The 24,687-nt window shown below is 51.9% G+C and overlaps 10 protein-coding genes across 10 annotated transcripts; 7 read left to right on the top strand and 3 right to left on the bottom strand.

Annotated features, from left to right (window-relative positions):
• Positions 1-244: 244 nt before the first annotated feature.
• Positions 245-763, top strand: BDZ99DRAFT_546057 (uncharacterized protein; the record flags this gene model as incomplete). Its single annotated transcript, XM_033726865.1, has 1 exon — positions 245-763. A coding segment is annotated over one exon (519 nt), but the record flags the coding sequence as incomplete, so codon positions are not given.
• A 2,383-nt stretch (positions 764-3,146) lies between these two features.
• Positions 3,147-5,892, top strand: BDZ99DRAFT_526132 (uncharacterized protein; the record flags this gene model as incomplete). Its single annotated transcript, XM_033726101.1, has 4 exons — positions 3,147-3,278; positions 3,524-5,648; positions 5,700-5,756; positions 5,825-5,892. The coding sequence occupies 4 exons, from the start codon at positions 3,147-3,149 to the stop codon at positions 5,890-5,892; spliced, it is 2,382 nt and encodes a 793-aa protein (XP_033571058.1).
• A 296-nt stretch (positions 5,893-6,188) lies between these two features.
• BDZ99DRAFT_575738 (uncharacterized protein) lies at positions 6,189-7,338 on the top strand (the record flags this gene model as incomplete). The annotated part of the gene is made up of 2 exons (XM_033728504.1): positions 6,189-6,294; positions 6,667-7,338. The coding sequence occupies 2 exons, from the start codon at positions 6,189-6,191 to the stop codon at positions 7,275-7,277; spliced, it is 717 nt and encodes a 238-aa protein (XP_033571059.1). The 3' UTR covers positions 7,278-7,338.
• Positions 7,339-7,764: 426 nt separating this feature from the next.
• BDZ99DRAFT_352611 (uncharacterized protein) lies at positions 7,765-8,046 on the bottom strand (the record flags this gene model as incomplete). Its single annotated transcript, XM_033714539.1, has 1 exon — positions 7,765-8,046. A coding segment is annotated over one exon (282 nt), but the record flags the coding sequence as incomplete, so codon positions are not given.
• A 725-nt stretch (positions 8,047-8,771) lies between these two features.
• On the top strand, positions 8,772-9,677 carry BDZ99DRAFT_481658 (uncharacterized protein; the record flags this gene model as incomplete). The annotated part of the gene is made up of 1 exon (XM_033722434.1): positions 8,772-9,677. The coding sequence occupies one exon, from the start codon at positions 8,772-8,774 to the stop codon at positions 9,675-9,677; it is 906 nt and encodes a 301-aa protein (XP_033571061.1).
• Positions 9,678-10,298: 621 nt separating this feature from the next.
• BDZ99DRAFT_546061 (uncharacterized protein) lies at positions 10,299-11,492 on the top strand (the record flags this gene model as incomplete). Its single annotated transcript, XM_033726866.1, has 2 exons — positions 10,299-11,417; positions 11,463-11,492. Exons 1-2 carry the CDS (start codon positions 10,515-10,517, stop codon positions 11,490-11,492), a joined length of 933 nt encoding a protein of 310 aa, XP_033571062.1. The 5' UTR covers positions 10,299-10,514.
• Positions 11,493-12,412: 920 nt separating this feature from the next.
• On the top strand, positions 12,413-12,869 carry BDZ99DRAFT_481660 (uncharacterized protein; the record flags this gene model as incomplete). Its single annotated transcript, XM_033722435.1, has 2 exons — positions 12,413-12,759; positions 12,812-12,869. 2 exons carry the CDS (start codon positions 12,413-12,415, stop codon positions 12,867-12,869), a joined length of 405 nt encoding a protein of 134 aa, XP_033571063.1.
• Positions 12,870-13,420: 551 nt separating this feature from the next.
• BDZ99DRAFT_546067 (cytochrome P450) lies at positions 13,421-15,798 on the bottom strand (the record flags this gene model as incomplete). Its single annotated transcript, XM_033726867.1, has 4 exons — positions 14,584-15,798; positions 14,211-14,339; positions 13,653-14,135; positions 13,421-13,572 (listed from the first exon to the last, which is right to left on the bottom strand). The coding sequence occupies exons 1-4, from the start codon at positions 15,386-15,388 to the stop codon at positions 13,421-13,423; spliced, it is 1,569 nt and encodes a 522-aa protein (XP_033571064.1). The 5' UTR covers positions 15,389-15,798.
• Positions 15,799-17,024: 1,226 nt separating this feature from the next.
• Positions 17,025-17,603, bottom strand: BDZ99DRAFT_343968 (uncharacterized protein; the record flags this gene model as incomplete). Its single annotated transcript, XM_033714413.1, has 1 exon — positions 17,025-17,603. A coding segment is annotated over one exon (579 nt), but the record flags the coding sequence as incomplete, so codon positions are not given.
• Positions 17,604-20,974: 3,371 nt separating this feature from the next.
• On the top strand, positions 20,975-23,755 carry BDZ99DRAFT_159546 (uncharacterized protein). The gene is made up of 2 exons (XM_033712856.1): positions 20,975-21,048; positions 21,409-23,755. The coding sequence occupies exon 2, from the start codon at positions 21,440-21,442 to the stop codon at positions 23,702-23,704; it is 2,265 nt and encodes a 754-aa protein (XP_033571066.1). The 5' UTR covers positions 20,975-21,048; positions 21,409-21,439; the 3' UTR covers positions 23,705-23,755.
• The last annotated feature ends 932 nt before the right edge of the window (positions 23,756-24,687 follow it).

Raw genomic sequence — 24,687 nt, forward strand, 5'->3', positions numbered from 1 at the left:
ATAGCAGATGAAATCTCACAAGCTGCAGATAGTCCAGCACATTCCAATGTGAGTTACCATTCGTTCGTATTTCCAGCACGCAAGTCTAACGTATGCCTGCTTTGTAAACCTAGCATCCACCGTTTTCGCTATTCATTGTTCATGAACAGTTCCAGTACATATCGCATAGTACACTCACATAACACGAACTGCGTGGTCATGAATGAGCAAAAGCTAAACTATATAAGCAAGATCGAAGACGAGCTTTCCCCTAACTACGCGGTTCCCCTTTCCCTCGCCTCCGGCCTTGAAAGCTTTCGAAATTTCATCCCCACTACAATCAGCCAATCTAAGATCCCTCAGTCCATCGTTGATGGAAAACCTCACTCAACCAAAGTCCGAAAAGCGCGTTTGTTTTTCAGAAAACACGCAAGTTTCCATAATTCCCGTGGAGCTTGACTCTTTCGCAAATGATGTGCCAGCCCCCGAGCCGTCTGATGAGGACTGCGAGCTTTCAGAGCGTATGTGGCGCAGCGCTACAGAGATGCAGCGTCGCGTTGATGAGCAGCGCATGCGATCGAAGGTGCAGGGCGAAACATCAGCAGGTAAGCCCCTACCGTCTTCTAATAGAGTTATGTTCCAGAAGTCGCAGGAAGATCGAAATTCGGAGATCGAGAAGTCCTTGCAGGACGTCAAAGCTCTCGGTCGGAAGCTGGAGCGCAAGGCACGGAAGTGGTTTGACAACAAGCTCTTTGCTGGACGGAAGGGAGACCAAAATGACTAATATGTCAGTATCCCTCCCAGTCTGCTATTTCTGCATATGCGGCGGAATGAGCGTTAATTCATGCCGTAGAGACTCCAATAACATTTTCACCCCCAAGAAACACCTGTCAGCTGGTTTTGCAGTGTGCACCGATGTAATACTAAATTATCAAATCCGTCTTTGTAGCTGATCCCAACCCTTCAGCGGGGGCTGCTACTGATAATTCTTTCCTTGAAAATCTCTACTTGGGGTTTATCAAGCGATTGTCACCTCCCTTGTTTGAGGTTTGTACTGTACAATCATTGTGGATACACAAAGCATCAAGCATCCGTAGGCTGTCAGTACATAGGCGCTGCTGAAAAGTGATGATATAGGTGTAACCCTCTTTGGACTACTCACAGGGAGAGGCGAGAGCTGATGACACAATAGTTAGTCCACTCCCTCCGTCTGTCAAGTGATATACGACCAACACCACGTATCGAAAACATGACTAAATTTGCTCAGTGATAACGTAGTCGGCAAGCTAGTGGGCCATGCAAGCTAGTGGGCCACCCAATTTTTGGTGCGATTTAGACCTTTTAGCACCCCAGCAATCTCAACAACTACGAGATATAAAGTATAGCTTTAAGATTGCATATACTATCTAGCTCATTTTAATAGCTAAGAGAATGTTTGGAGCAGTATAGCAGCGTAATCCTATTATATTGTAGGTATTACTTGATTTTAGGGGCCAAAACTAGGCAACATTTTACTGCGGCTAAACAGGGCTATCAAGAGATCTAAAAAATTAACAGATGATATTAAAATAACCACGGATATCATTATCCTAAGTCACAACCTGGAATATTCTGTGATTGTTAAGATTGCTAGGGTGCTAAAAGGTCTAAATCGCACCAATAATTGGGTGGCCCACTAGCTTGCATGGCCCACTAGCTTGCCGACTACGTTAAGTAATACACTTTTACAAAGGGCAGGTATCCTCGTGAGTGAGCAGATTTAACCAGTGATTAGGTGAATGCCAGAGCAAACCTCGCATCTCTTGCTGGTAATAGAGAAACGCCTGACGATGAGAAGCAGGAGGTACGTGGTCAAGTCGCTAGTGATTCCGAAGGTATTTGCTAGCAGCAAGTCTAATTCTGTGTTGGGCGGATCCCTAAGGTAACTATATATTTTATTTTATTTTTCGGCAAAATATCAATTCGACCCATGGGTGGACCGACCGGCCGGCTGGTCCATTCCCATAGTCTAGGGGTTCTACTTGTTCCACCCATACCGTTGACACTACTAGTGCTCGCAGCTTGGGGCCTAGATTATGGGATTCCCCGTCTTGGGTTCGAATCTCGGTCGACCTTTTTTATTCTCTTTTCGCTTCTCTATCGTCCAATCCATCATCATACACATCCACAGCTTTCACCTCATAGCAGGCTACAGTGGCCTTCTTTTCAAAAGAGTTCACGACCTCCATGATTTTTCTTTTTCGGGGGGGAGAGGGAGGGGAAGGGGGGGAAGGGGGGCATATTCACCTCGAAACGGATCATCGATTCGATCTGTAAATTTCTATGAGCTAGCTATGCTAAGTAACATGTTTAATTAAGTACCAGTGTTGGAGAATATTCCTGATGCTCATAAGCTGGATCCCTTTCTTTGAATGGATGGACCTCGGAAGCCAATAAATGATCTCAGACAACGTGGATCTGCTGGGAAAGCATTGTAGCACCAAAATTGATAGAGGATCTCATCTAGCACCCCTTGGTATCGAGCTTATACGATGGAAAGAGGCGTAAGAGTAGAAGCGGCGGCACAATTTTTAACACTGAATAGCGTTACTGACCCCGTTACAGTACCAAGACACAAGTTTGGGCAGTCCTTGCAACTGTTTGGGGTTCCTTAATAGGCTTTTAAACTTCCAAATACAATGTAAAGTAAACACAGTGGAAACTAGACTACCTTTTAACGAAGCTAATACCTACTAGCTGGGGCACTTCTTACAGTGGTGTTGAGCGAGCAAGAGTGTGGCTAGAGCAGTGATATACCCGTGTGCCCAGACTTATGACCTAGCACTGTACCCTCACCAGCCCTTTATAATTTCAATGTTAGTTGGATCTCCCCAAGTAAGAAGCAATGGAGACACATACGGCTATGGCGACACACTGATCGTCCATCAAAATTTCGAGTGTGCCTGTTACGGTATAGGGATATTACGCCCGGATATTCACCATAAAAGTCGGACCACTTTAGCCGCCACATATGTCTCTTCAACTCACATGGAAAAGACTAGAATCTATTCACTTACCCTTTAAGCTCCCTCAAAGGGTTTTTTCCTCGCGGTCTGCCTCGAAGAGCTGCAACCTCCACCCATAATCCTCTCCACAACACAACAGTCTCGGTGTCCGAAATAGGGGCCATGGAAGCCCTTGAACATCAGATCGCAGTCCATGAGGCGAGCCATGGTGCTCTCCGTCGTGAATTGAAGGCGGCATTGCGTACTGTTGTTGATCTCAATGGTCAGCTTTATGAGTCCGAAAAAGCTGGAGCGGTAAGTCACTCTTCGTCTACGAACGCCTCCTTGATACTGCTTGGGGTGCCTTTATAAGCTCTAAGCCGTTTGAGCGCAATGTCTTACGCGTTACGTCTGGATTGACGCCTGGGTTCGAGCCTTGTGATCGGTCGGGCACCCACTTGGGAGTGCATTGAAGCTTTTCAAGCATTGCCAGAGAGGGAAGATAGACTGCCTAGCGTTGCGCTGTAATACCCTGGCTCTAAGCTCACGATAACCTTCAGGAATTATATCGCCGTTCACAAATCGCAAACCGGCCTGCCCCTGCAGTAGACACTACAAATGTACCCCCGGCGGCTGGTCAAGGAACAAACAATAGCGCAGCACAAGCTATTGGGAGAGGGGGCGGGGCCACCAGCGGGGCCACCACAGAAGAAGCCGAGCATTTACGGACCGTGAATCGACTAGACAAATACCCAACCGTAGTCCGTTGTGAAGATGGAACTTGGCGCGAGCTGATGTGCAACATCTGCCAGACGAACTTGAAGGATAATGAAGGTACAGGCAATAAGACCTTCATTCGCGGAGTAGAAAGCTTTCAGTACCAATTGGCACGTGCTCATGGGATATCTTCAACCTGGGAGGAAATTCTGGACGATTGCTATCACCGGCAATGGAAGATTGAGGAAATTCTGGCCGTAGTCCGGGGAGATCGAACTGCCCGTCGAGTGCCTCGCGTCGAAGGCAGAAACTTCAACGTCCAAATCCACCTCATACGCCCACCCACGCAAGAGGAATCCGCTCAACTGAGCGAAATCGATACCTTGGCCAGTTTCGGTCTCCCAATGGTTGTTCGAACTGCTAAAAACACCTGGAGCGATCTGAGGTGCGGATGGTGTGAGGGCAATGCCCGGAGCGCGGACCAGAGCAGTTCTCCCGAGTCTCTCGTCTTTCTAAAGGGCGTTGAAGAACTCCAAGATCATATTCTAGAGACCCATTGGGTGGACCTATCGGAAGAGGAGATCTTCAGTCAATGTCTTCATAGGTTCTGGAACACCGGTGAGGTCCTCTCGGTGCTTCGGAAAGATACCCGGGGACACCCTTGGGTGGAGAAGATTGAATGTTGGAGACAAAAAGATGTCAGTAATGCAGTTATACAGGCGAGAAGCCAAGGCCCTACTCTCCGTTCTAGTAGCACTGTTACTCAGGCTGGATCCACTTCAACTTCCACCAGCCCTTCAGCCTTTCAAGTGTCAAACATCCCGCCCGTTCGTCGAGGCAACGGTACCACCTCTCTATCACAGACGCCCACCGGACCTCAGAATGGCGCTGCAACCCCTCCTCCCTCTATTGGACCCATTTCTTCCGCTTACGGCAAATACAACGCTCATCGCCGTAGACATGGTCCATTTCTGCTTAGCCGAGTCATTGACCGGAATTCTACGCCAAGCACGTCTCCTGAAGCTGGACAGAGTGGTTTACTTGCTTCTATGTCTTCTCGGCCGACTTTTTCAGCTCAAATGCAGGACAGGCCCGGTCCATTTGCTGGTACCGCGTCTCGTCATCAGGCCAACGGCACAGCTCGCGTATCAACCGCACCTCCGGGAGGTCTTCAAACTCGCACAATTACTACTAGTAGCGAGTCTGGTCTTTCTGTGGCAGGACAAGGCATTAGAGGTCCAGCTAACGTGGCCTCTCTCACTGGCGCTGCTGCACTTCGCCAAATAAGTGGTACAGTGCCTACTCCAGCGACCGCCCCCCCAGAGCAAATGCAACAGATCCTCGCAGCTCTGAGTGCCATGCCTAAGACTTCTGGCCCCAGCTCTGTCCTCGATGTTGAAGTCGCAGAGATGGCTGAAGCTATGCCCACATCTTCTGGCTGTAACTTAGCCCTCGGCGTTAAAGTCTCAGAGACAGCCGAAGCTATGCATAAGCCTTCTAGCTTTAGCTCAGCCCTCGGTGTTGGAGCCTCAGAGTTGAACGAAGCTATGCAACTCGACCCACCCTCACGTCGGCCTGCGGATTCTGCCGCTGTTATCCAGACAGTGCCATTGCCCTCCGGGTCCAATGGCCCAGTGGAATCGATAACCCGTATCCCCATTCCTGCTTGGCTAGGCTGCGTAGGCCAAGGGTCAAGTGGCCAGTACGTGGAGCTCATATGCCCCCTCTGCAACGCAAATACGTATCCAGACGATAGATATATTAGAGGCGCCAAGTCGTCCAAGCAGCCCGCGTATTTCGGTGGAAAGTTTGGATTCGCTCACCATCTGCGAACATACCACGAGACAAATGCTCCAGAAGACTATAAGGGCACGACTACGGACTGGATCTTGGAGTACTGTGGTAAGAGAATCATTGGGCTAGATGAGCTCGAGGAACTTATCGCGGAAGGCCCACGGGGTGGACGAAGTAAGAAGTCTTCTCTTGATCGAATATGGGGTTATTGCTAATAAGTGGTAGTCCCTCACGTGAAGCCGCCAATCACGGAGCAAGTTGGGTCTTCTCAGAGTACCGGAGGTAAGTGTTGGATAATACTGTTCATCTCCCAAGCAACTCAAGAACCCAACTAACTAACGGCGATGTAGACACCGAGGACGACGCGACTGCGTCTCAAGAAAAGCCTCATAAACGCCGCAAGAAGCTATACAAGTGATCCAGATGTTCATATCCAGGAGTCATGATTTGGCTTTGAAGGTCGGTAATAGTGTTTGCAGGGTGGGCTTGAGGCTAGTCTTTGTATTCTGTTGATCGTGGGGTTGCTGAGTTAAGCCACTATTAGCTTCCACTCGATACGCGAATTGTAACGGCATGTTATGGCTAGTTTGAATATAGCTAAACTTACGCTCACTTTAGAGCCCGTAATTCCCTCGTAAGCTTGCATAGAGCGGGGCTCAGACTTGTTCATTCATTCGTTTGCTATCATCATGATATCATCTGACCTGGCCCAGCATGATCCCAGATCTCGGGCAAAAGACATCGGATGAGGAGGTTGCCCTAGGCCGCAAGGTTGCAAAGTCGCTACGCGAAGCAAAGCGAATGTCACCATTCTTGGTTGGTAAGTATGGAGTTTCTGCTTTGTTTGCCATTAACTGGCCCTTCTTTGATATGGACGTTGCCACCTGACTTAACAAAGAGGTGGCGATCACTAATAACACCACTCTGACACCATTCTCCTTTGTGTGAGACTTGGCGTAAGTATTCTTCTTTGTCTCTATTTATCAACCTCGGTGCTTGAACTCTTAGACTATGGTAATAACCCTTCGCCTGACATATATGATCACGCGGTCACACCTTTCTCAAAAGGCCTCCTCGCCACATTACCCTCGCTTTTCCGTCATCGCATTATTACAAACCCGTCATTACCGAAATAACCCAACCATTCATTAGTAACAAGCAAGCCTCTTTACTGCTAAAAGCATGATCTTAGACCCAATCTCCTTCGTTCGAAGACCAAGCCTCCCAAATTCTTCAGAAGCCCAGGACGAACAACCAACTAAACCCACCCACAGCCGCTCTGCACATCAATTCTACTCGCCTTCGCCCGCAAGCAGTAACGCATCCAGCCCCCCGAGTAAGCAGATCCTCCCGTGCGGCTGCTCCCGCTCACACGTCCTGATGTCGCAGCTCGAACGTCCCGTCGAGGCGGATCAAGAGACTTCGAAAAGCTTGAAGCGCGAGGGCGACGACTTCAAGTTCAATTACTACCTTCCGCATCTTAGCGACCGTAATATCGATTTCTACGCGGAGCAGATCCAGAGTCCACGGCATATGCTTGACGATCGGGCCTTTGAGATGGACTCCGCGGTCGAGTTGGGACTGCCGTATATTGATGAGGGGGACTTTGAGTACTACCCGAGGAGTGACAGGAGTTCCTCGCCGAGCTCACGGGGGAGTGAATCTGAGAGCTCCGATGTCGATGATACATATACACAAGTTCGTAGTGGAGGTGGATATGCAGGAGAAAAAAAGCAGACGTGGTGCCTGAGGTTCTTGCGGAGCTTGAGGAAAGTCATTAGAAGATCCCCAGGCTTCTTTTGAAGCATCGAAGATTCCACTAGATTTGAAGGCGGTACCCCGGAGAGCTTGGTCAAGGATTAGCATTGCGTATGTTGCATAGTTTCCATAGTTTAATAGAATCAATCATAGACATAAGCCGTAGTTCAAAACCTTTATACTTGTCGATCATCGCAAAGGATGAAATCACTAACTTATTTTTTTAGGCAGAAATGATACCAGCTCGGAGAAAAAGGCTCTGTCTGCCAGTTCACTAAGATGGCTGGCTGTACCTGTTGTTGGCCATCCACTTATTTCGTTAACTAGTAAAGCCGTGTAACCCTGCTAACTACCTAGATCTGTATGAGTTTCACCGCTGCGGGAAGCTGCAATGTTCCCTGTAAATCTCATCAAGCCACCGACTTCTATTATCTTGAGCCCAGATCCCTGGAAATAAGGCTTTCTGAGCGGCGAACTCGTCTCGAAAGTGGAGATACGACTCAATCTCCATGCTGTTCCGCTTAAGGCAATACTCCAAGAACTCTGGTAGAAAATCCTCGTAGGCGGTCCATCCCTGCTCATCATGTTCTTGCGGAGCAAGCTTCACAATAAACACATCTCCCGCCGCTAAGCGATACTCTCGACAGAAAATAAGTGGGACAGAACTATTTTCCGGGAGATCATCCAATGCGAATGAGAACCATTTCAAGTAGACTCCATTCCAGGCCTCATTTGGTTGACCCTCAGAAGTCATTTGCTCCAGGTCCCGAAACTCCCATCCCCGTGGTACCTTCCAGAACGCGCGCAGATCGGGCGTTCTCTCGCCATCGATCAAGGCCCGGGCCGGTTCAGCCCATTCTTGTTCCGGCACGCAGGGATAATTGCGATTACGCGCAGCCACAGGCTGGATAAGTTAAATTGCACCGTAATCATTATGTGGGACGTGCGGGGCCGTTCCATTGTGGCGAAACTTCATGCCACGTGTGAGAGATTGCTGATCACCGCTTCCAAGTATCGTGGTGGGACTCGCAGACTCGGATCAAAGCCTTCTGTAAGTTTGAAAGGTGAAAAGAGCTCGATGGTGGTGCTATGGTGAAGGAATTCTGTTACGCCATGAAAGAAGGCTCTCCGTAAATTAGGCGCCAAGGCGACAACGCGAACGTAATTTTTCCATAGGAGGGGTTCCAAGGGCTCTTGAGTGGCCACAGTCAGCTTATATTAAACTATAGGAAATATCGATGTATGCACAGAGTCTGAGTTGTTTGAAGTCCATGTACCCTCGTATTTTGCGGTACGGTGGGGGTTGTGCCACCCAGGGACGGACATTAGTGCGTTGCTATCGAGTGCAATCAGCCACTCATTGTGAAAGAACATCTCACAGTTCAGATACAATGATGAGTATTGTGAGGTCTATTCAAGACAAATAAGTATGGATGAGGGGCATGGTTTCGAGGACCATCGACTTCGATAAGAACTTTCTCTAACCTGACTGCAACCATTTCGGAATCAAAAAGCAAGCCTTCAAGTTCTGGGGTCAAGATGAGTTCGCACGCCAACAGTTCCAACCCTGCCCGCCCTTCTAGTTCGCAGCCAATAGGACTAGGAATTGTAGGAATTGACAGTGAGGAGGTTTACATCCCGCGCGCCAGCATGCTGCCTGCAGATGAATACGCCTATCTCAAAAAGCAGCACGAACTAGCCCAACAAGCATGCAAAGATGAGCCGCTACGAGAGAAACACCGTAGATTGTCTCAGAAAGCAGACGAAGAGCACAAACTGATAGTGAACCAAGTCAAAATGCGCAGCATGAATGTGCCTAACGCAACAGATGATCGATGGCTGGATCCCCACTTCGACCCTGACGAACTTCCCGAATACTTGTCGGAGCACTTCCCAACCCATCTGCCACCAGATAAACAGGAACACTACAACCAACGCGCTCACGAGGATGATAGGAAATTTGATAGCGGCTATTATCAAGATGATATGACCGAGACGTCTTCCGCAACATGGCGGACACATGGTACTGTGGACGAAGTACTCGCCACTAGGCTGGCGTATCTAGCAAGGTACGGACAACGACTTAGCTCTGGTACTGATCCAACATTCATGGCCCTAACTGACCCCCCTGTGAAACAGGAAGTCAAAGCGAAGGTCCAAGAGGAAGTAGTGCAGGATGTCGAGAAGGAGGAGACACCTTCTCAAGACCTCAACAAGCCTCACTCGCCGCTGCCAGTCCATAAGCCTGCGAAACTTCGGAAGCCTCTCCCAGGGAGTAAGAGAACCCCAACTACTCGACTCTCGATTGATAGCTCGCTAGATTCTTTCTACGAGCAGCCCACGAGTGCTTTCAGTGACGATACGATAGCAAGCCCGTTTTCGCCGTTGAGTCCAATCGTTGGGCTTGCAAAAGGCCTCAAGAGGAAAATGAACTCCTCACCCTAGTGGCCTGGGGATCATGCAAATCGATAATCTCTTCGAGATGTTTGAAGCTATCGAGAGCTCAAGGCTGTGTCAATTCTCCCAGCAAAACGTGAGTCACGTGACTGTCTTGTGAACTACTCAATACAATCTTAAACACCACATCTTGTTCCAAATCCCGTTCGTATTTTGAGAATAGCTGATTATGTGTACTTGAACTTCTGAGTGACAATAATTAATATATTCTATGAAAAGCACAAGTATCGTGGTTCGAGAGATATTGATGGTCTCCGTGCATCTTTGGCTGTGCAATAAAAGGATAAAGGTTCGTGCACTGTTATCTGAAGCCATTTACAACCTTTTAAAGATCTGGTACCTAGCTTGCAACAATTGTTTTGTTCGGGTTGTAAACTCGTTGAGCCACCTCAAGCAGCGCCGCCTACTGCCGTGTAAGACCGTGCTCGAGAGGGGAAAGACACAAAGAGATCCGAACTTCAAGTAAAGGACGAGCCTGCTGGTAATCCGAGGGTGTGCGTGCATTGAAACGACTCTCTGAGTGGACTTCACAGTACGATGACGAGATTCTATCGGCGTCCACTCGTCTGTCGCCGCGCGATGCTCTTCAATAAATTATCAATATTTAACGCCAGACCTACAGCAATCATTTTGTACAATCGGTAGCTTATCGGGGTACCTCAGGCGCTGGCATCAGAGTTGTGAAGCGGAGACAGAGCCGAGTCGTCACCTTTTGTTTACGTTCTATCAGCGGCTTCTCACCTCAACCCCAACTCAACCTACCTTACCTCACGTCACCAAAACCGCATTCACCTTCACCTATCATGCTATAACCCACATTTCCTAATGCGACCAAAGTACCGTAATCTCGCCGCCATGCTCCGCAGCCCTTCTCAGACGTTCCTTCCTTCCTCAGGCGACAGCTCACCAGGAGACTGCGAACCCAAAGCCGTCAAGTTCATGCTTACCGTCGACGACTGCGATGAAGCCCCAACTCCACAGCCCCCATGCTTCCTTCCATCTTACAGCTCCGCAGCGACCTCAAGTCCGCCCTCGCCGAATCCAATGTACGCTCAGCCCGTCCTATCCGAGTCAAAGATCTCCGCCAACCACTCCAACCACAACGACTCCGATTCCGAAGCCTACGAGGAGCCCGACCATACACCCCGATCACCTATCAAACACAAACCCGGCAAGCGGTACTACGCCCACGCCCTCACCGAAGCAGAGCGGGAATCGCTCCGACGCGGCGGCGGCGTCAAGAAGTGGACAAATGCAGACCTCCTGCTGAAAGGCAACCGCAGCCAGGACTTGAAAGAGCAGTGGATGATTGACGAAGACCTCGAGCGCGAGCGCGAGCGTCAGTTCTTTGAACAGCGGGAACGCGAGCACCAGCAAGCTCGCATGAGTCGCTCGTCGTCACCATCTCGGCCTGCGTCAATAGAGGTCAGGAAGGCGCGCCCTCCCCGCCGGGCAAACCGGCCCCTCTCCTTGCTCTCGCTCTCGAGCATCGCGGCAACCCTGCCGGCGACTAATCAGCGAAGGCCGTCTCCGTTGTGGGAGACGACGAGTCCGGAGGAGCCGCGAGCTGTTCTGGGCAGGACCTTCGATGACTTTCTTCTGCCTGTGCCGACCTCAGACGAGCCGGATGCTTATGCGCTTGCGAAGGCGGGGGATGAGTTCGATAATGAGGAGATGTTGAAAGGGAGAGTGCTTGATGGGACGGCTGAGATGAAGGAGGGGGCTTCGGTACGTGTTAAATCTCGCACTCGTAGAAAGCTTACTAAAAGACAGCGGCCGCTGGACTTGGAGAAGGGGAAGTAATGAAGTAAACAGGCTACGGATATGGACTTTTTCAGCGGAGTGTCGGAGGGCTTGGAAAGGAGAGTGGCCTGAAATCGAGTTTTCGGGACACATACCTCTGTGGCCTGTGGCAGAGTAATGTCTAATTCCTGATGGGTAGCAAGAATGCGGGTGTAGGATGTGAAGTTGCTTTTGGGAAGGGTTTGGATCATACTTACAGGCCTAACTTCGGTACTTCAGAGTTCAATGGTTGATATGCTCATGTACTCCTAATCACTAATTCAACCAACAAGCCTCCCACTCTTGGAAAGCTAGCCTATGCATACTGACTTAATCCTGTATGAAGGACCCCAGGAGACTTTTTGAGATATGCAAGCGATATAAGTCTATCGTTTTGAACAGCCTGCCAAATCACCACGCCGCCTCAAATGTCGCCGTCGCTCACCGCCGAAATCGGTCTTGAGAAGCAAACCAACCTGGCGGAATGAACCAGCTGTATGCGTGATTATTACCAATACCCTTACATACTCACCATCCACGTCTCACACGTCGCCACCTACCAAATCCCCATCTCACCCGCGACCATTCCACCCAATCAAAGTCCAGCCGTCTCGCTACCATCCCGTACCTAGATAGCGTCGCTCGGATCGCGTCGCGGCCCCGCTCTCCTCCCGCCATCCTTCAACCTAGAACCTGCCCTGTCAGCTGCAACCTTCCTTCTTACATACTCGTTGTATGTGTCTCAGCCGCACCTGCAAAAGATAAGTGAAATGGCACTGCTACCTCTCCCTACGATGCAGACCCATCTTCTCTAAACCCCAACACCACCGTCCAACATCTCCCGCTTCGCACCGGTGAGGTCACGACACCCCTCGCCACCAGGATCCCATTTCAACAACTCCCAATCCCATCCCATCCCATCCCCATCTCCCACCCCCAAAATGCTCAAGACCCATCCCCTCCCCTCCCCCTACCCCAATCCCCACCTCGCCTCCCGCAACCCCTTCCGGAACCCCAAAAAAACGCCCTCCTCGGACTCCACCACCAGCAGCACCCCTGCGGCCATCCGCCATGACTCCCCGCTCACCGTCGACGACGGCAAATCGCCAACATGCGACCGTAACCACACGTTCGACTCGTTCGTGCCGCCGCATAAGCTCGATGGCGACAAGGAGCCGAAGCGGGTCGGCGCGACGTGGGACGTTGTGCGGGCGATTGTGAAGCTGAAGCGGCCGCTTAGGAGGTTGAGGGAGAAGCGGAGGAGGGAGAGGGGAGGGGGGATGATGAGGTGAGTGTGATATTTGGTTTTCTTTACCGCGGGTGCATGCTAACCGGGGTAGGCTTGAGTCGAGTGCGGAGTTGATGGCGGCAGAGGAGGGAGAGGAGGGGAAGGAGTAGAGTGCGGAGACGAGGAAGTCGGTGAGTGTTGTTCTCTTGGGATGGAGAAGCTTGGGTCACGTGATGACATGATGGATTACTTTGTGTCTTTCCAGCATGAACGGCAATCGGCTTGGTGGATACGCGTTGCTAACCAGAATAGATCTGTATTATACGGCCTTGCGGATGTAGTTGGATACCCTGGCACCATTACCGCACGCCATTCCGGCCACGACAGCCGCCACGACAGCCGCCACGCGCCGCCCGGCATTTCTTTTCTCTCGATCATACTACTGCATCATAGCCGTGCTTTTCAAGCTTGCACAAACCTGTCTATTAGTGGAGGAATACTCCAGTCGTTTCTTTTCGCATGTTCATACCACAGCATCACAAATACGCTTGTTCTAGCTTGCTTCTGAGGGAGGAATACCCCCGTCCGTTGTCTTTCTCATGTTCATACCACAGCATCACGTACGATGCATTTCCTCTACCCTTCCACCAAAACTGTTGACAAGCCGAAGAGCTTTCTGTATGTACACAACCAAACCAATAATCCCACGCTCCCCACACATCTACCGCCCCAACGCAACCCTACACCCTCCCAGCCCCGTGCACGTAATCGACAGCTTCTCCCTCCACGGCTCCCCATCTCGACTCTCCAACCTGCCAAACTCCTGCAGCAGCCTCACAACCACATACCCCGCCTCCGCCAGCGCGAATTGCTCTGCAACACTATTAGCCTCTGATCTCCCCGAACCCACTCACAATAACAGAAAGGATGGAAAAAAAAAAAACACCACTCACGCCCCACGCAAATCCTCGGCCCGCCCCCAAACGGCAAATACGCCCACCCGGGCCTTAGTTTCTCCTCCCCCTCGCCCACTTCCCCATCCAACCACCGCTCCGGCCGCCACTCCCCCGCATCCGCCCCCCACACGTCCGCCCGCCGATGCAGCTCGTACGTGCTCCACATGACAAACGAGCCCGCGGCCACAAACACGGGCGCCGTCCCCGCCGCGCCCCCGCCGAACGGCAGCGTCGTGTCGGTCGTCGCGGTGCGCACGTTGTGCGGCACGACGGGGTGCAGGCGGAGGGATTCGTTGAGGACGGCGCGCAGGTAGGGGAGTGCCTTGAGGGCGGCGTAGGAGGGGCGCACGGCGGCGGAGGGGGGGAAGGCGGTGGCGATTTCGGCGCGCAGGCGGGTGAGGGTGGGGGCGGAGCGGGAGAGGGACCAGACGAGGTTGGAGAGGAGGGCGGCGGTGGTGTCGCGGCCGGCGAGGAGGATGTCTGGGAGATGGAGAATTAGACGGGGGGGTAGGTGAGAGGGGGGGGGGGGGTTAGAAAGGGGATGGGGTTACGTACTAAGGCATTCCGAGCGAAGGCGGAGGGGTGAGGGGGCGGGATCGTGGGTGGAGAGGGTGGAGAGGAAGGTTGGGTGGGTGGGGTTGGGCGGTTGGGTGAGGGCGCGGGAGATGAGGGTGTCGACGAAGTCTGGTCGTGTTAGTTGTGGAGGTGTACGGAGGAGAGGGGGAGGAGGGGGTTGATGAAATGTGTTGAATGGAATCGCGGATGTGCGTGGTAGGGTGTCTTCTAGATACTCTGGAGATGATAGACGTTGGAAGAGAACTGCAGTGTACGAAAGATGATGGAATAGAACAAAGGCAACCTGTAAGGGAGGTCATAAGAAATCAAAACTTACCGTTCACGACCTTATGATGCCTCACAAACTCCCCACTCGTAAAATACGCCGGCGTCAACTCCTGTATCACCTCCAACAAAAAATTCCAAACCGTCATCCCATCCGCCATAAATGGGTTCTGACAATAATCGAACGCCCGCGCGAACGCCTCGCCCTCCCCGCTCCCCCCTGCCGCCAAAGTGCTCGTGCTCTCCCCAAACAGAAACTCAGTCGAGATATCTAGACTCAACTTCCCGAACAGCGGCTGCAGATCGACCTCCACCAGCCCCTCCTCCTCTTTGTTCTCCTCAACCTCAATCGCCTCAATCAACTCTTTCACGTGTCGCTCGAAGAGGCTCACGTCTTCAACCCACTTCCTCTCAAACGCCCCCCGCAACATCCCCCGACTGTCCTTCCACTCCTCCCCCTCCGTCGTGAAGACTCCCCGCCCCAGCAGCCTCCCCATCCCCTTCTTCTCATTCGTCCGGTCGTCCCCGATGCTCCACTCCGCGGACTTCGTCGCCAGCATCACCTGCAGATTCCGTGGATCGGCTGTCACAATGTTCGTGCTGCCGAGGATCCGTAGCGCGACGGTGCGGCTGCCAGGCGGGCTGTAGGTGGAGAGGCCGTGCTGGAAGCGTGCCAGGAGCGTGTGGGCGCGGAAGGCGCGCAGGTTGCCCCATAGGATGTCGACGCCGATTGGGGTGGGGTCAGTGGAGGGCCAAGGGGGTGCTAGGGCGCAGTGATGGGAGACGGCGAAGGTGCGGCGGCGGGAGCGGGTGGCGAGGTGTTTGAGGAGGAGGAGGGAGAGGTAGATCAAGGCTAGGGTGGTGGCGACGAGGGGGATGTAGTGGAGAGACATTTTGGTGCGTGAGAAACGGAGGCGGGTTTAGGATACAATGATGGAGGAGTTTTCGAGTTTGAGTTAATTGGTAGAGTTATAGATGGACGGTGAGCGTATTGGGAGGCACTCTTCCTCGGGCTGTGAGACTTGATCGTTGAGATGAGGTCGGTTCGAAATCAATTAACACTTACGACTTCAAGTGTTTTATCTTTCCATTCATTTAATAATGCAGAGTATTTCTTAGTATTTTGAAATGTCTTGCTGGGTTATCCATATAGATAGGATGAGGCTACCTTGGCTCTTGTATGGTGGTTGAAATGCGGTTGCCTAACTCGCAATATTAACCCAATTCTGCGAGTCACGACGCAGACAGCCATCGAGATCCCACCTTTGATACGAGAATAGCTAATGGCTCAACCTATAGCCACATTGTCGTAAAGTCAAGTCGGGCCTTGGGTAGAAAAGAATCCCGAGAGATCAGAGACAATAATCAATGGATTTTCATCGTAAGAGTCGAAATAAAGTCGTGGGGCGTTGCAATATTTCAAGGATCAGACCCTGCTATTCCGAGACGGCGCCCTCCCTAGCCGATATGTCGACGTACTTAAAGGCAAGGTTCTATATTAGCTAATAAGCGAGCGCTTCCCACCTACTTTTGCGATAGTAGTACTTGGCGCTTGCTTTTATAGAAGCCGGAAGAGAATGTTAACCTGCCTGAAGCGGACAACCGATAGATTTACATCATGGAGTTCATCTACCCCGCTATTCCGCCCATATACTGCCTTTCCTTCGAGGACACTGGCTTCTGAACGACCGGAGAATTTAGTTGACGTACCTAAAAGCGTGTCGGAACATATCAATGTTGCACTCACGATATTCTTGCGACACTGAAAGGTTTGGTGCATTGATGAAGTTGAGAGGAGTTGATTGTGTGGAAAGCATAGGCCGCGCGCTAATCGCAATGGCAAAAACATAAACAAGAAGTCCTGACTGCATATGTGAAAGGAAAAAGAGATGTCCCGTAATTTTCTGTGCTCTGCGCCATGCCAGACGTAGATGCTGCTTCAGCACTCGCAATGCATATGTCATTCCAAGACTTGCAGTGCAGTGTTGAGAGAAAGACCCAATGCAATACCCAATGAAGAAAACGCTATGCTCGCAAGACTGGTCGAAAGAGATCGGGCGTAACGCAGAGATTGCTGCATCGGCTCTTGAAGAGCAAAGAAGAGTAGTCCAGTTGGAAGAAGAAAACTAGTTTTGGAATGCAAGTCGAAACCAAAAACCCACACCCCCAAACGCCTAAATATGCCGAGGGCCAGAAACATTCGGACTCAACAAGTCAGAACCATGATTTCTCCTCTGTCGTGTTCTGGCTTGTCGATGTGCAATAGAAGTCGTGAGGCCGACGTTCAATCTTGTCGGTATGTAGTAGAAGTCATGAGGTGAGGTCGGTGTTCAATCTTGTCGGTGTGTAGTAGAAGCCGTGAGGTTGGCGTTCGGTCTTGTCGGTGTGGAGTGAAGTCGTGAGTAGTTGAGCATCCTATCCTATCTCAATCTTAAATCCAATGTGCGAAACCTCTCCAGCGTCGTAGTGGCCTAGGAATGATCGTCGGACGACGAGCTGTCACATGTTGTCTTCGAGCTTGATGGCCTCCAATAGATCGGAGTTGAGAAGATCTGGGACGATGTCTTCGTCGATCTCATCGACCGGGAGCAGGATGTCTTCGAGGGTGGGAATCTTGCGGACGTCGTCGAAAGGCCAGGCGGGAAGGACACGAAGGTTGTGCCAGGCCACGGCAGCACTACCAGGCTCGCGTGGAAGAGGGAGGAACCGGCCCACAGTTGTCTTCGCTCTGTCGTCTCCCTCCCACTTCATCTCCGGCAGCGTTGGCCAAGGTGCTACCTCCTCCTTGAGTTGCCACTTGGGGCACCAAATAGTCTTCTCGCAGAGCACAACGCCATGATTCTCCGGAAATTCCTTCTCTTTCAGGCGGTTCGGAATTGGCTGTTGTCCGCCCTTGCTTAGTACCTCCTCTTTGATCTTGACGGCACGTTCGAGCTGCTTAGTGTGGGCCTCGACGACAGCTTGCCTGTGCGCCAGCCACTTGGTTTTGTCCATTTTAGCAACCTCGGACTTCGGAAACAGCCGCCGCATGGAGTTCATGACTACATGGTATTTTTCGTTCTCTCTCGCCTCCGGAGACATCCAGGCTTTCTTGCTGTAGTACGCCATTTGGAGAGGGCTGTCGTTCAGCGTGGGACTCGCGATGACGTAAGCGAAGGGGTGATCTGATAGTCACCGGCGGACCGAGTTTTCAGGGACTGCTGTTGCTACTGTCGATCCGGGTACTGTTGAGGCGTTGCGTCAAGCACAGAGCAAGGGCTTCTGGCTTTCGCTGTAGGTAAGGAGTTTGTTCTGCTTGTTGCTCCAGTGACCGCACTGGGATTTCTGTATCTGTGCTTCACCAACGATTAGCTTATAGCCAATAGCAACACGCAAGAACAATGTAAGCAGGCACGGCGTTGGGCTCCTGACTGGCGATCGCGGATGTTGTGGTGGTGGTAGGTGGTGAGGTTGTCGAGAGAGAAGGACAGAAGTCGTGACAGCTGATTAAGACAGGTGAAATGAGTGAAGGCTAGCGCAGGATTTCTGGTTGCCTTGGCAAACACGATTCACCAGCTCTTGCGGGTGCGGGCCAAAGGGTGCCTGTGTGGCTTCAGAGTCCTGGGGATGTAGCAGAGCCAAAATAGCGTACCTCATCCTATAACCTGAGCTGTTCAAAACCTCAAAAAGGTGCACGCTCATCAACAACGATTAACGTCGCTGCAGTTTGCCTACCTATGTGCTTGCAGTGTGGAAGTGCACAATATGGCCACCCTTTCTTCTCAGGAAATGGATCCTAGATATCCGCACCGAAGATTTACGTGGGGAGCCCACAGAGTTGAGGAATATTGGTCACAACCGCTCACGAGTGCCCGGCTCCGATGAGAAATTACCTGATACGAGAACCTGCTTCGATGTCGGTGTCGAAGGCTTTGGGTCTCGGATCTCAATCCGCAGTTGTCGATGAATAGAGCGTGGAGTAGTATCCTAGTGGTCGTACGCCTTATGCGAATGAGTATATCGTGAAGTATACTGAGCTGCTGGTTGGTGGAGCTTGGATTAACAATTAAGTTTTAGCTGTTGATGCCTACTATTATGGTAAACTGAATAAGAATATTAGTGGCGACAATGGGAAGGCAGACACGTTGCTATTGTTCTGCCAGCGTCAATAGATACGGCATGGGGGCCGGTCAGGCAGCCAAGCATGTTGTTCTGAGCGCATTGCCGCGGCGACTGGCGGTGTGACATAATTGTGCCAGATTATGGAGATTTGAGAAGACGAAAGAGTGCGGGGCAGGTGAAAGAAGAATTTTAGGGGAGATACAACCCACCTGACATGAGTTTGCGTTACCGCACAAGGTCAACTGCCAGCAGCACGGCCCATTGGGAAGTAGCTAGGTCCAGAATGTGGCCTTCCACAGCGTTGATAGAGGCTTTCCTGCGGCGTACGGTTCTCACTGTGACGTAGCAGAGATTGTGGCTTGGAATGGGGTATTGGCGGTGAACTGGCAAACATGTGATCCCAATCTCCGGGACATTTTCAAACCTTCACTGACCTCTCTTACCTGAAACATCCGAATTCAGTGTAGAATGTGGGTGCTCTTTAATCCTAACGAGAGACTTGTTGAGTTGGTGAAGTGATAGTGATGTAGCCGGGGGACTCCAGGTCACTATAACGGCAACGAATGTGGGGAGATAAAGGGATGGCGGAAGACTAAGCTAGGAAAGAATACGGAGTGGACCCCCTACTGGATTCACAAACGACATGATGGAGGAGAAACCAATAATGAGTTGTAGATGTTGATGTGAAGAGAATGTTGATGGTGGAGAGGGATTTTGGCGTTCAGGCCGTTTACAAGAACTTGTTAGACTAGTCACCTTGGTGGCTTCAGGTTCTTCAACCTAATAATGTCCATTACACGGTAACAGGTATTCATGCCTATATGAATCACGGCCCGCTCATCACACTCTTATAGACTTACGCTATCGGCCTCAAGATACGGTTTTCCTCGTGGATGGACATATGACAATGGGAGAAATCAGGTCCAAAAAGCCAACATATGTAGGCCTCGGGCCATATGGCGCAATACCCAAGACCCCTAGTATCACTGAAATCCCCGAAGAGATTTGTATCAGGCGCGAGGGACTCGCCTGTGGCTGGCCTCAACGAGAATTCTACAACATATCAAACGTAAAGCTATGTGGATGTCCACTCTGCCTAATTGGGTTGGAAGGACAGCTTTTGGGACACAGCTCCGTCATTCCCATTTGCTGTATTCACTTACCCCTCTTCAAACAAAGTCTCTACTTGGTACCTACTCGCGATTTTGTTCGTAGGTGCGGATTGGAGCTTGGGCGTAGCGTCGGTCCAAGATGTAGCCAGGGCGTTTTCTGATGTGGTAGCTCAGCCTTGACGCGTTCTGGGACCCGCAGACATGTCATGTGGTCCGCCATGCCTCCATCGAAGCTGTTGTTGTCGTCAATGCGCCTGGCGTCCACGAGGTCGAAGATGTCGCGTCAGGCACCTTGAAACGTCGTGACGCGTGATGGCGCACGAAACAAGGCATAATTCCAGCCGCATGGAAACGGCCTCAAAATAGCAAGGCGGCTGGATCCGGTGCTCGGGCGGGCCTTTGCAACGGCGATGGCGTGGGTGGAGGTTGAATTTGGTTGTGTTTCAAGGGAGAAGGAACCCTCCGTGTTGATTGGCAGGCGACGTTGTTCGGCCGGAACAACTGCGGTTCCGCTGCACCAGCGCTTCGCCGCAGCCACTCGCAGCCACTCGTCGGCCTCACGCTCAGGCGTCGATGGCGCGCGACACGCAAGGACCTTCGCAGTTGTGTCTCTGATCGTCCCGCTATTCTTGGGCCGGCGAGACGAGGCGGGAGGGTCACGATCCGGGAGAGGGCACGCCGAACAGCTTCATGGCAGTCAACACCACGAAAACGGAGATGGAGGTGGTTCATGTATGTAGAAGTGGGAGACACACGATCCTTGCAGATGACGACGGCCTGCAGGCGAAATCAAGGCGCGCTCCATGCAACCCGCCGCACGCCCCCCGCAAGATCGCCATACATAACGGCGGCCGCCCCGGTCGTGGGAAGGGCGGACATCTCCTCTGCGTTCACCTGGACCCTAGGTTTTGTCCCCTTGCGATCGACAACTCCACGGCGACTGAGGACGGGTGCTGGCCGCCCGTGGAACCTGCTCACCGAGCCGGAGAAGCGACGCGCTGCCTCGCCCGTTTCGACGTCTGTCGGCCAGTGATCGCAAGTCCAGGAACTGAGGGCTCTGTCAGCCTCCCCCCCGGCCGGTGACAAACACCGCCATCGAATATGGCACGCTGACGCTGTGTTAGGGCCTCCCGCAGGCTGGCCGTTGCACTCCCAGATGACTGGCCGCTGAGCACTCCTCCGGGTTCTGCGGGGGCGGCTATTTGGGCCTGACCACCAAGCACCCTCAAGTTCCAGAATAGAGCCGCGACCGACTGGGTGCCAGCTGAAACGCCTCGACCGGAGCCGCCTCTGTCTGCTAATTCGCAGAGGTCGCCAAACGGGTCCTGTTCAACCTCGCGGTACGTACCGCTCTTTGTTTCATCCGCCTTGAGCCTGCTTTGTGGTGAAGGACATAATGCCCTGGTCCTCCCCCGAACACTTCACTCCGGCACCTCCTCATTGTTCTGCGGCGTGGCAAATCCTCGGCATTTCCTTCTTGTTCCTTTGTTCTATTGTTCTCCTTCTCTTGTAATTCATAGTAATATTCGTGCTCTCCGTAAATCTCTGGCAGATTTTTTCCTCTACCTCCACCCTACTACACCCGCCAAAGACTCGTACCACCTCTTTGTTCAACCTTTCTTTGGCCGTCTCCCACCATCTCATCACGCCTTCGCCTCTTTCGACCAGACCTGCCTTTTTCTAACGACTTTCGCCTCCAGGTTGAGGCTTTCAACTCCACCTCCCGTCGTCATGGCTTCCTCAGAGAACCAACAGCACATCTTCCCGGCTGTACCTCCGTCTCACTCCGCTGGCGATCATGAGATGCGAGACTACTACGCCCCGCATGATGCACCACGACCTCCAATAAACCAAACACCATACCTCACACCATACCTCGGCCTTCGAGCTAGACTCTCGCAAGTATGGATCAATCGCTGGACCATTCTCCTCCTCCTCGTCCTTGTCCGCACCCTCATCGCCGTCGCCGGCATCAACGACAATCTCGGTTCCGCAAGGGACAAGGCCCTCCGCGCCTGCACCGAAGTCGAAGGCATCGGCAGCACCATGGCCTCTGGACCCCATTTCATGGCCCAGGGAATTAACGAAATGACCGCCACCGGCGTCGAGAAGGCTGTCAACGGGCTCATGTCGATGCTTTCCCTAAGCGTTACCACAGTTGAGGAGATCGTGCTCTTTGTCATCAACATGATGACTTCGACCTACGTCTGCCTCATCACGCTTGCGGTGAGCGGCAGTCTCCACGCCGCCATCGAGCTTGGTGACGAGATCACCCAGTTCTTGAACAAGACACTCCCCGGCATTGGAGACGACATTGGGAACACGGCCCAGTCCTTTACGAGTGACCTGAACAGCTTCCTGCAGAAACTCTCGAGCATACCATTCGGTGGGGGCAAAGCACCTACTTTGAACCTTGACAACGACATCAACAAGCTCAAGGACTTTACCACGCAGTTGCCCTCCAATGTCAGCGACAGCCTGCAAAAGCTCAACAGCTCGATACCTGACTTCGCCGACGTCAAGAACTTCACCGACAACCTCATCAGGCTACCATTCGAAGAGGTTAAGAAGCTGATCAATGAGTCAATGACCAACTTTACATTCGATCGTTCGCTTCTACCGGTCCCTGCAAAGGCGAAACTGACCTTCTGCACTGGCAGCAACGGGATCAACGAGTTCTTCGATGATCTCGTTGCCTTGGAGATCAAGGCACGCAAGATCTTCATCGCGGTCATCGTTATCTTGGCTGTTCTTGTCTGCATTCCCATGTGGTACAGAGAAATCCGCCGCTACCGCTGGATGCAACAGCGATCTCAGCTAGTGAATCAGAACGGGTACGAACCAATGGACGTCGTATATCTTACCTCTCGACCATACACGTCAACCTTCGGGGTCAAGCTCTCCAATCGCTTTGGATCCACCCGACGGAAGACTGTTATACGATGGTCTGTGGCCTATGCAACGTCGGTTCCTGCTCTGTTTGTTCTATCACTGGGTGTCGCTGGGCTATTTGCCTGTCTCTGTCAATTCATCCTCCTTAAGATAATCCAGAAGGAGGTCCCGGGGCTCACGAATCAGGTGGCCGATTTCGCGGACAACGTTATCCACTCCCTCAACAACGCCTCTTCATCTTGGGCTGGAGGAGTGAACCACGCGATCGGCACTACTAATGCAGACATCAACCAGGACGTCTTCAGCTGGGTCAACACCACCACGTCTGCCGTGAACAATACCCTGAACGGGTTTGTTGACACCATGCACGATGATCTTGACAAGGCTTTTGGAACAAACACCCCGTTGTCAGATGCGATCACCGGAGTTCTGGACTGCCTTGTCACTCTCAAGATCACGGGCATCCAGAAGGCGTTGACGTGGGTCACGGACCATGCCCACGTTGACTTTCCTTTGATGAATAACGACACATTCACACTTGGGGCCTTGGCTAGTATCAGCAATAGCTCATCCGCCGCCGATCTTCTTTCAGACCCCGGCAGTTCCACCAAGGATGACATTTCTGATGCAATCACCAGCTTGACAAACAAACTCCAAGATGGCATTCGCACTGAGGCTCTCATTTCGACTTTCATCCTCCTTCTCTGGGTTCTTATCGCACTCGGCGGCTTCATCCGTGCCTGCTTTGTGATTTTCGGTCGCGACAAGACACGCGGTGAAGGCGGTCAAGCCTACACAATCGATCCCGTCACTGACAACGTTCGAGGTCACGATTTCCCCCCACCCGATACTGCGGCACCCCCTTCCTACGAGTACCCGGTCAACAAGGCTGCGCCATATACAATTCAACCACGGCCTTTCCCCACGTTCGAGCCGTCGCCAGAATCGCCTACTTCTCCAGACGAGAAGGTCGGCCAAGTTGGTGCACGAAACGTTGGCGATTCGGTTGCCCGGCCAAACCATCTCAGGGCCAGCAGCCACGGACATCTTGGAGGCAACTCACCTTACGACGAGAAAAACCCGAATAATCCATTTGCCGACTAAGCCACTAGCATTAAATTGCTAATCCTCTGTGACCTTTTCTTTTGATCTGAGTCTACGAGGACGTAGCCTTTTCGGACACGCGAAGAGACGTAATTGCTCAGGTTACGTACCTTGGTCCCTAGGTCCTTTCCAAATGAGGCTTTGCTCTTTGGAAAAACTGTAAGATGTAGAGCTTCGGCTCTCTCTGGCAGAAAACTGGTGTTTATAATATTCTTCTCGTCCACTTGTTGGATAACTTTTATATTTTGGTTTATTGTTTGTGTTTTGCTCTGCATATGCGCGCGGCGTTGGATGATATCCCCTCATTGCATTTTCAAGCATTTTCTTAGCGTTCCTTCAAAAGATTACTTGATGACTATCCTTTAATGAGCGTGCGTGTATCTCCTTTGGTATGTCTGTTCCCGAGGCCCTTTCCATCCCGTTCCTCTCCAGTGCTCTCTATCATCCTTCATTTCCCTTCTCCATTCTTCCCTCGTCCCCGCCTTCCCGTTGGCTTGCCCGGTTGGCCGCGACGTCGTGGAGTTTGGACCTTAGGATGCGATGTTGTTGATGGTAGAGCGGTGCTGTGCACGAGCCGGACATATTGGGTATGATCGTTCATTCGCCTCTTATTTGCTCCCTTCTACCCCTTGCCCTTACGGTTGTATCTTTGGACCCGATTGTGGTGATCGTGGCGGAGGAGGAGCTGCCGGCCTGACCCGTCTTGTGTTGTCTTGCCCGGCGGAGCAGTGGGAGCTGCTGATCGATAACAAGCGTTATTCCTTCCTCCTCGTGTATTTTCTTTCTTTCCTCTCAGGACCAGGGCGGATAGGAAATTGCGAGTTGAGCTGGAGGAGAGTGAGAATGTGTTGAGTCGGCTGGTTGAAGTATCCTCGTCCTCTGGATGAAGGGTTGGTTATTGCGCTTTGCGACCTGTGGATCCTGCTGCACTTGTAGCGGGACGATATTTGGAACATGAAGAGTCAGTGGTGGAATATACACGT

This window comes from Mytilinidion resinicola, assembly GCF_010093595.1.
Source record: "Mytilinidion resinicola strain CBS 304.34 unplaced genomic scaffold BDZ99scaffold_24, whole genome shotgun sequence".
Lineage (NCBI taxonomy): Eukaryota > Fungi > Ascomycota > Dothideomycetes > Mytilinidiales > Mytilinidiaceae > Mytilinidion > Mytilinidion resinicola.

Bases quoted from the DNA above. Each gene is read 5' to 3' on its own strand.
- BDZ99DRAFT_159546 (XM_033712856.1), top strand. From the start codon at position 21,440: ATGGCTTCCTCAGAGAACCAACAGCACATCTTCCCGGCTGTACCTCCG.